General features: G+C 35.2%; 2 protein-coding genes across 2 annotated transcripts in view; both read left to right on the top strand.

Moving 5' to 3' along the window:
- Window positions 1-1,453, top strand: part of HOXA10 (homeobox A10) — a 4,450-nt gene extending 2,997 nt beyond the window's left edge. Inside the window, exon 2 of the mRNA XM_030202436.1 lies at window positions 1-1,453. This exon is cut by the window's left edge and continues 522 nt beyond it. The gene's annotated coding sequence lies outside the window, so the exon portion shown is untranslated.
- A 4,694-nt stretch (window positions 1,454-6,147) lies between these two features.
- Window positions 6,148-9,001, top strand: HOXA9 (homeobox A9). The gene is made up of 2 exons (XM_030202430.1): window positions 6,148-6,793; window positions 7,750-9,001. Exons 1-2 carry the CDS (start codon window positions 6,241-6,243, stop codon window positions 7,986-7,988), a joined length of 792 nt encoding a protein of 263 aa, XP_030058290.1. The 5' UTR covers window positions 6,148-6,240; the 3' UTR covers window positions 7,989-9,001.
- Window positions 9,002-10,584: the final 1,583 nt, after the last annotated feature.

Raw genomic sequence — 10,584 nt, 5'->3', positions numbered from 1 at the left:
ATCGTAATTTCATTTTTTTGGAGGAGGGAGGGGAGACTGCTAGCTTTTATTATCACAGTGAACAAATCCTACCAACATAGCATGGGAATTCGAAATTACAAGGTGTACGAAATGTCCTTACTTTTACGTTTAAATACTTTTAAGATTATCATATTTAAATGTCAGTGTAAAGGAAAGTGTACTGCAAGCAGAAAGGAATATCTTCTGAAAACGCTTATGCTAGTAGAAAACAAAAGGGTGTCTATAAGCTGATGGAAGCCTTCCCCTTCTCCTCTGCCATTTTTCTATTTTAATTAGTCCAATATGCAGTCTGAAAACTGAATAGGGAAGGAGACAGCCTCTGAGTATATCTTGCGATCTGGTACTGATTTTGTACTAAGCGGTTAGGCTGACCTCCCAATTTCAGTAGTTATCTGCTTGTAGATATTTAACTTAAATGTAGTTTTGTTTATATGTGAGATCAGTGGAGTTTCGTCCAAAAAATAAGGTTACCCTTGGTAACGTCTGAGAAGCACACAACATTTCTCCCAGGCTTAAAGAGGAAAATAAACATATATGTTCATTCGACTCGCTAGATGAATTGAAGTTTCCCAGCAGTGCAACTGAAGACGAGGGAGAAATTATCCGTATAACCATAATACTGTGAAGTTGCAACTATATACAAGAGTCAATGTGGAAAAAGCAAAAAATAAAATATAAAAATAAATGGGGGTGGGGGGAAAGGGATAAAAACAACTCTATAAAAATAATTTGTATAAATGTCTATTATAATAATATTATTATTATTATGAAAAAATGCCAATACTGTTTTAAGCAAATGCATTCTATCGTTATTATAAATGTTAGTTCGAGCTATATTAAATCCTTACCTTAAAACGGATTAAATTAATAATGTAATGCTGCTGTGGAAAAAAAGCAATGTTTATGTTCTCATAGAAGAATAAAAAGACATGTGAATCCTTTTAATTTTACCTCTTTTTTTGTGACTGTTTATCCCCAGGTTCTATTTTATCTCTGTAAGAACTTTTACAACAGGAATAGTTGCTTAAACCCCCTGCAATTACTTTAAGAATCCATTTAAATATTACCTAGACAGTCGTAATTTGTCTGGGCCATATAGCAATGGTGCTGTAAGGTTTGTCGGCTTTTGTTCAGTTTTATGACTTGCTAGTATATCTGGATTGTTGCTGTCTTGGACGACTGGCTTCAGTTGAGTAAGGAACTGGATAGACAGAGGAAGCAACAGAATTTCTTGGTTGTGAGAGTCTGAGTCTCTCTCCTATTGGCACTCTGGTATACAGAAGACCCTTCCTGCAAAATCTGGGCCTGAAGAAATGATAAAGGTGAGCACGCGAAATATAAGTTCCAGGTCTCCTTCCTCTTCCTTGAGCACTACCTGTATTTCCCCTAAAAGGTATAATCCGTTTTATGTTTTCTTTAACTAATTGCACTTGAACCGAATTATTAATACATGTTTTATTCACTTCTTGCTATGTATTTAATTATGAAACAGCATGTGTAAATTAAACAACCCCCCCCCCCCCCCCACAATTCGTAAACTACTGATGTCTTTCAGGGGCATAGACTTTGAACCCGTGTTGATTGCAACCTTTTAGCTTTTTATGAGGTGTCATTACCAGGCGGCTTTTCTTAGGGTTTTATTTTGCACAGGGGGAGGGAGGGGGAAATGTTTTTTTTTTTGTTTTAATGTAATCTAATATGTTCTTAGTGTTCAAATGTGAGAAGAAGGAGAAAAGTATAAGGTTGTAGTCACATTTCTGGATTTTATTATTACTATTTTTTTTTATAGCGGAATCCTTGCCTGCAACAGCAAAACAGGGCTCCTAATACTTAGACCAGAACTGCTGTGATTTAGGTAGTTTCATGTTGTTGGGGCTCCACCTTTCTCTCTACAACAAAAAACTGCCTGAATTACTTCAGTTAAAATCGACACCTTACAGGTAGCGCAAGTTGCTTGTGGTGGAAGATGTAAAAGTGAATCTAGACGTCAAGTACCAATGCCATTGTTTCTGAAACGGAACGCTCCCTGCCTCTAGCCCAAGGAAACGTGAGACAGCTAAATTAAACTCGACAACGAGTACTCGAGGGCAGAGTGTGACTTGCGCAACAAACTCTCCTCCGGATTTTAATCTCGCAGGATCCTTCAAGGTCAGGTGCGGTTTGGATTCCACGAAATACTTTTTCTCCTGTGTGTATTTCTAGCTGCTTTACGGCTAGACTTGCTCCGGCTGCATTACGTAATCCACTGCTGGTCTTCTGTTTCTGCATTGCAATGTATGTGTGGTGAATGCTTAATATAAGCCGATAAACATTTCATTTTCCACACACTGAAAAGGAAGGAAGGAAGCAAATCCTTTGCTTTTGTGTTAAGGTGTGCTGCATTGCAGGGACGCTTTAGGGGTCTGTACTTTCTGTTTGCTCCCTGTGAATGTTCTGATTGTAGGAGCGTGAAACTGCCTGATGGACAACCAGAGATTGGATCCGGGATCCCCCAGTGCATCTGGTGAGGTGGACTTACATAGAAAATAGCGATTTTTTTTTTTAATCCTAACGATGGAAATGAAACAGTTTCAGCCTAGCAAGGCCTCGGTTACGATCATTATTACATTGTGTCCAGGCTGTGACATTCCATTGAGCTCAATGTGCAACAGCGACCTCGCTGGGCCCAGGAGAAGCAGCCAGCCTGGCTTTTGTGCAAACATACTCTTAACAAAAATAGCATCTGCAATGCAACTCTGCTTTAAGGACACGCAGAACATTTATCTCTCAGCATAAAGGAAGCCACAATATCTGTTTTGTAACCTAAAATGGCTCATAAAATGCCCAGACTTGAAATGCATGCACTCCCCTTTTGTTTTAAGCTTTTTTCACAACTTCAAACTAAGTTGGGGAGATAATGAATCGCGCTATAGTTCTGTACCGGAATTCGTACTGTTTTTTATTATTATTATTATTTCTCTGAGTCTGTGGTAATCTTTTCAAAGAAATGTATTTAGAAAACTATAGGAATCCATTAAAATTTAGTTTGGATTTAGGAGAATTGTGCTTTAGCAACGCTGAAGGTAATACAACAAATATATAGGCGCTCTTGCAATCGAAATTCAATAGGAAAAGAAGCCTCCTGCATATATCTAAATGCAAACTTTAATGATTGTGTGCATTCTATATTATGAGGGAGGAAATATTTTTTGCACTCTTTCTTTATATTAATTTAAAAGATACTACTTTTCCAAATTAGGAATGAAGAGCTTGAGAACCTGGATCTTATCTGCTTAGAAAAAGGTGTTTTGTCCAGTAGCACATTTTTATAATTGAAAATGTTAAATAATCTGATTGTTTAACATTTTGAAATTTTATCATTGCCGAAATCACCCTTTTATATGTATACGATCTTTTCAGCCTAGAATTTTCTGAATTAAAAAAAATGTGTGTTTTCCTTAAATATGTAACTTTGTATAATGAAAGAAAGAAGAAAATTACATCTGCTTAATAATTATAACAAAAAAATGAAAGTACAGATACCAGAATACTAAATAATTATCACTAAGAGCAATATATCTGGGAAGCCTATTTGTTTAGTTTTAATAATCTTTAATCTGTGTCTGTTAACCACATCGGCTAATACAGTTTTAAGCAGCAGTTATTCTAATACATTACTGATTGCTATTTAATAAAACCTTTGTGATTAATATCTTACACCTTTTAGAGTGTGTAAAAATGTAAATGAGAAAAACCTTAAACTTTAGAATAAACATTCTAATATTCATATTAAAAGAAAACTCAAAGAAAATGTTATGTTGTCTTTATTAAAACAGAAAATGTTGAAAGTCTTTCGTGCTGATTGAAAACGGTTATCGACAAGGTTCACAGTAAAAAGAGTAACTGTTTATATCTAGTAATTCATTAACAGCAGTATATTGGTATAACTTTGTTTCTATTTGAAATTATATAAAAAAAAACTGGATTCCTTTGAAGCATCTTTCTGCTTTTTAACATTTTTCTGACCGTAGATGAAGGATGCCAATCTAATCTTCTTGAAGTCTTCTTACAACAAGCATAAAACTGTTTTGTTTGAAGAAAAGAGGCGGTATCTTTGTAGCAAATCTGATGGGTTATTGCAAAACAAAACACGAAAATTAAAGGAATACAATACCAAGGGGAAGCTAATGAGAAACGTTTCAGGATAGAGAACATGCAAGCACAAATACAATTTAACAAATCTTAGCTATTTATATAAATGTGTGTGTGTGTGTTTATGGAACAGTTTTCTGGTTATTCATTTGGCGATTTCAAATCAATTGCTAATCAACTTAGTATATTTACCATTGATAAATCCTAAATTTAGGTTGTCATATTAAGAAAAGAACCCCTATAACCATGTTTTAAAATTCATAACACTGGACTTGATCTGCTGCCCTATTACTTGTTGTGAAGGATTGTAACCTTCCGCCTGTATTGATGCTATATGCTCAGTGAGTCAAAGGGCGTTCTACCAAATTAAATAGTTGCTTTTGTCAATAAGGGTCGAAATGGAAATGCTCTGTTAAACGCAAAACATTTAATTAAGGAAGCATCCGGAAATATACAGATTTTTAGTTTTTACGTTATTTTAGTGAACATGCATATAGGTATTAGCTGCATTAAGAAATACTTTTTTGTCCCTCCTATCAATATGCCCCTTTCCTTCTCTCCCCTCCCCCTCTCTATCCCTCCCTCTTTTCCTGTCTCTTAATCCGCGCCATCCTCCACCCTCCTTTCTCGTCTTCCCTCCATTTCTTTTTTTTTTTTTTTGCAATCCATATATTAAATATTAGCTACATTAAATGAAGTAGAATGCACATCTTTATTTTTAAAATATATCATAGAAATACACAAATGTGCTAATATTTTAACAAGTTTAAATAGCTGAGTCCAGTTCAACTGTATTACTTCAAACACATTTTAGCATGTACAAGTCAATGAAATAATATTTATATCTTAAAATGAATAAAGAACAAAGTTGTTCATGTCTTAATCTGGGTGGCTTCTATCGTTTTGTATATGATACCAGTTGCACTTAAGAAGTGGTCAAAGAGTTCACAGAACCGCAGAATGCACTGAATTTCAAATTAAGCTCTTAAGTTAGTGCTTGTTTTAATTATTATTTATGAGGTAAGAGTATGGTACATACTATATGTACTTGTGCATACCATTATATACATGCAAATAGGTATAGTTAGGCAAACATCCATACATTCAAATCTTAATGAATGCAAATATATGTATTTACACATAGTTTAATTAATATCCATATCCATCTAGATATACAATCTGAATGCAATTTGTAGGTTTCTCTACATTTATTTGTATGGTCTGAGAGTTCGAAGAACGTTTATTAGGCTATCTCATACATCTAGGTCTAGTTGATAGGCTATAAAAATGCAAATGTACATATCGCTTTGAAAATATGCCCTATATCCCTGGATTATTTGAGATGTGCAATGCAGCTCGTTTTCGAAGCCGGGGCTTTCGAATTTCACGTTCATTTCCCAGTCGCAGCTAGCTCTGTACTGAATTGAACAATGTCCTTCACAGTTAATTCCAAAAAAAGAGACACAATAGTATAATTTTATATTTCGAAGCACTCATAAATGTTTTATTGCTGTGGATCCCAGCAATGCAAATGAAAATGATTATAGTTACTGACTTAATAACAACCCCGTGACTCCTGAAACAATAACTCCTTATGAAATAGCATAAATATGTATTTAAATACAGAATAGTGCAACTGCTATTTTGCTTTTTTATTGCTTCAATTATTGTATAATTTTTATGTGGAGATCTCGGTCGCAAGGTTTTTCGCTAAGAACAGCAACCTCTGATGGTATGATTAATTATGATATAAAATAGTCCGCTTTAAAGGAGTAATAATACAAAATTTGATCTTTTAATCTCATTTGGCCACAATTAAAACAAACTTTATCGTATAACTCAAATATCCCTTTGCATAAAAACATATGGCTTTGCTATAAAAATTATGACTGGAAAACACTGACCCATTAATAGCCTGCGGACTGATTTATACTTTATTGTTCTGCTGCACGGTCACGTGACCCCAGACAACCAATTAGGGACCGGGCAGCCTTCAACTTATTAGGTGACTGTACTTCTTCCTAGGACCAAGTTGTTACATGAAATCTGCAGTTTCATAATTTCAGACGGTACTCCTCCGTTTGTTGAATGGCAATGTCGACTTCGGGGACACTCAGCAATTACTATGTGGACTCGTTCATAATTCACGAGAGTGAAGACCTGGTGCAGTCCAGATATGCCTCTGGTGCCCTGGCTCAGACGCCGAGGCAGGCAGCACTCAGCGAACACCCTGAGTTCACCCCGTGCAGCTTTCAATCGAAAACTTCCGTGTTTAGCACCTCTTGGAATCCAGTGCATCCCCCGAGCAGCGGCAATGTGCCCGCTGTGTACCATCCGTATGTGCATCACCAGGCACCAATGACAACGCCAGACGGCAGGTACATGCGCTCCTGGCTTGAGCCTATGCCCGGATCCCTCTCCTTCCCTGGGTTACCTTCCAGCAGGCATTACGGCATTAAACCTGAACCGATCTCGGCCAGGAGGGGAGACTGTACCACGTTTGACACTCACACCTTAACTCTGTCTGACTATGCTTGCGGATCCTCGCCAGCTGAGAGAGATAAGCAAACCTGCGAAGGTGTATTTTCTGAAAACAATGGGGACAGCGAGACGAACGGAGAAAAACCTCAGATTGACCCAAGTAAGTGCAAATTTAAAGATCCTGCTTGACAAGCCAGGGTGCCTCCATCAGGCAGGCTATGAAAGGAGGGCATCAAAGTGTTGAGTAAGTGCCATTCCTCGATAATCATGCAGTCATTCCATCTTAATGGCATAGAATGCATGTAGACAAAGATCTAGGCATGCTGTGCTTGTAATATGTGTAACAACGGTGTGCAATCTATTTGTAAACTATACATAACAAGACATCTTAAATATACAGCAGGATAATAAATAGGGAAAAAGTTGTGTTATTGGTTTTTCATTAAAAAAAAAAATTGGCAATCAATAGACCTAGACCTTCAGGAAGCTTTCAGGAACAAAACTGAGGGTAACACCGTGCTGATAATTCATTAATATATACATCTATATTTCTATGAAGACCATGCCAAATTTATATGTATGTATGTATGCATGCAATGTGTGTGTGTGTGTGTGTTTAAATTTGGCATGGTCTTCATAGGATTGTTTAAAATCTTTAGAGCAGGATTCATTTGACTCATTTGCATACAGTACTTTGGTTTATGCAAATGTATTCACAAGCAAAATCACATTTTGAGTGTTCCTGCTGAAATGATTCTGCTGGTATTTTAGCTGGAATACATTTATGAAAGATTTCAGATGATCAAGCGATGGCTTTTTGTAATATCATTGAACCTCACTGAGATTTCACTAAAGGTAGATTAAAAAAAAAAATTACATTCCATAAGCAATAAAAAGAGGAGAAAGTAGGCGTGAACTAAGGTTTTACTGCATCTCTGTCTCTCTGACCTCTCCATGTGTCTGTATTTTGATTCCATTGTGTCCAGCCATCCTTTGCCTTTTATTTAATCATGACTGCAAAGTTAAGTATGCCTATGCACCTTAAAGGCAGAATTTCATGCTACTTGAGTTTTTATACCTTTTGTTTTCAACTGAACGATTTCATTTTATTTGTAGATAATCCTTCTGCTAATTGGCTACATGCAAGATCCACTAGGAAAAAACGCTGTCCCTACACCAAACACCAAACGCTGGAACTGGAAAAGGAATTTTTGTTCAATATGTATCTTACTAGAGACCGTAGATACGAAGTGGCCAGATTACTTAATCTAACTGAAAGACAAGTTAAAATATGGTTTCAAAACAGGAGGATGAAGATGAAAAAAATCAACAAAGACCGATCAAAGGACGAATGAAGTGATCAAGTTGATAATAAAGCTCCCCCAACACAAAATGCGACTGTATCCAGGCCTCATTTTTTTTCTGGCAGATTCCTAAGTTTACTGTACCTCGTAAGAGTAGCACCGAGAGTCCGGTTTCCAGTGCTATGCATGAGGTACTGTAATTCTTTAATTTTATAATAGGAAAAGAGAGGGGGCATTTGCGCGGATGGCTTTGTGTTGGCTTGTATAAATCTACCTGTTCTTCACTTACAGAAACTACCTTTTCATAATGCACAACTATTGATGGACTGTATAGTTTAGTATATGTGTAGTTTGTTTTATTTGCTGTTTGTGCGGCAGAAAGGTCTGCTGTAATACTTGAATACTGTGTTTTATCGTGGTAATTATTGTTTGTGACTCAACTTATGTGCTTGGGTGCTGTACACTTTGTGACTGTGTAAGCTAGAATTCAATTTGAACTCAGGTTGTTTAATATATAAAGTTGCATAGGGTATAGCTCTGTGTAGTGTAATAAGTCTTTCCTGTAACTAGACAGTTAACCTGTTATTGTAAAAATCTATATCCCAATGCAAAAAGTGGTTCTGTCCGGGATGTATAGCAATCACAGTTCCCCCAACTATTTCAACGCAAAATATTTTAGTATGCACAATTGATATAGTACTGTCTTTGTCAGTTGTATATATAATCTATATATTAGAGAAAAAAAGTAAATAAGCTGATTAGCTTGAATATTGTTTTTGCACCAGTGAACAGTTATCAGATTTAGGAGCTATACGTATATGTGAAAATAAAGGGTAACTACCTACAATTTATGTTAAATTTTAATCAAATAATTTGATGCTCGTTGTAATGAAGTTAATTTTATTGATAATAAATTATACACTATAAACACACATTTGGTTATAGCATATTTGTATTATTTTAACACGTAAGATATTATGTTATACAGAACATACACTGTATATTTTGCAATAGTTACCTCATGGCCTACTGACCAAATTGTTGTGCTGAAATATTTAACTTTTTGCCAAATAAAATATATTGATTCTTTTATTTTGGTGATTTATTTTTAATTAAATAAAAATAGACTATTTGTATACTGGGGAGATAGAAAATTATATTGGCAAGAGAGCAGCAGTCAAGGAACTCCACAACCGACCATTGTTTAGTCCTTAAGAACACTTGATAAAGCATGCCAAGCACCCGGATGTAGAAGGAACTGCGTGCAAAGTATAATCTACAGTACGTTTTTTGTAAATACTATTTGCTGTTCAGAACGATTCATTCACAAGCTTTAAATTGCTAGAATTGTTATTTTAGAAAGAAAATCTAGAGTCCAATAATTACATGACTTTTAAGCAATGAACACATCCTGTCAGTTGGTCAGTCCAATACAGTCTTATTATGTTATTTAAGCAGTTAAAATCAATAAACATGAAATAGTGTACTGTATTAAAAATATATAGTTGAACCTACTTAATTTTAATTCTTTCTCAAGCTCAATAGTCATATACCTATATATGTGTGTATGTAGATGCATATATAAGCCAGATGTATTTGTACATAATGCTATGTAAATACACACACACACGCACACACACACACAATCTTTTGAATATATATATATATATATATATATATATATATATATATATATATATATATATATATATATATATATATATATATATATACATACATACATACACACACACATACATACATATATTTTTTTTCAAAAGCTTGGGCTGAAACATTAGTAAAGCCAATCTTCCCCAAGCAATAACTTCAGATATAAATGTTACTTTTCTCAAGGCAGATGACAGCACAATATGAATAGAAAGGTGTAACATTTATAAAGAAAATGCAAACAGAAATGATCAGACGAAGGAGTATTAAGAATAGAAGATGCTCAAATTGAAAAATAAAATAAAATGCATAATTCAGTGTTACCCTAAAGAAATTTCTGCCTTGGGCGGACATCTTACAGCTCTAGGAAGACAATATTCACGCTTTCATTTCCTCCAAAAATCGTTCCAGTGTCCTTTCAAATAAAATCAACAAAGGTTGTTTGCAAACACGTAGAACAAGTACCACGATTTAAAAAAAAAAATTTAAATTTAAATAAAAAAAAAAAATGAACAGGTCAGATCACTTCAGTTGCAACTCTTGACAGAGGATGTTGTTAGGAAAATTCAGAGCCATATAGTGCAATAAAAGAAAATGACTGCTGTAACCGTTTATGGTGTGTAACACGCTGGAGGGCTAAAGTGAAAACGTAGAAAACTATTACAAATATTACAGAAGAGCAGACCTGCGGGAAAACAAATTATTTTTTGTATCTGAAAACAATTATTAGCTTGGTAATGTTGTTATTATTAAGAATGACAGCATTTCTTAGTGTGCAGAAAGTAACGATATAATTGATTCTGGTTTACTGGTCTGAGGATGTTGGGACGCCCTCTGTTGTTGCAGAGTGAAGAGACTTCAAAGAATCAGAACTAAGAGCGTGTAATAAATGGCGGGTCTGCAAACTGTCTGGAATTCGACTCTTAATGAGTTTACAACTGTCCAGCCACAATTAAGATTTTCTACAGAAGCCTTTTCA

This window comes from Microcaecilia unicolor, chromosome 1, assembly GCF_901765095.1.
Source record: "Microcaecilia unicolor chromosome 1, aMicUni1.1, whole genome shotgun sequence".
Lineage (NCBI taxonomy): Eukaryota > Metazoa > Chordata > Amphibia > Gymnophiona > Siphonopidae > Microcaecilia > Microcaecilia unicolor.
Note: the sequence above shows the minus strand (reverse complement) of the source record. Positions and strands in the feature narration are given on the sequence as shown.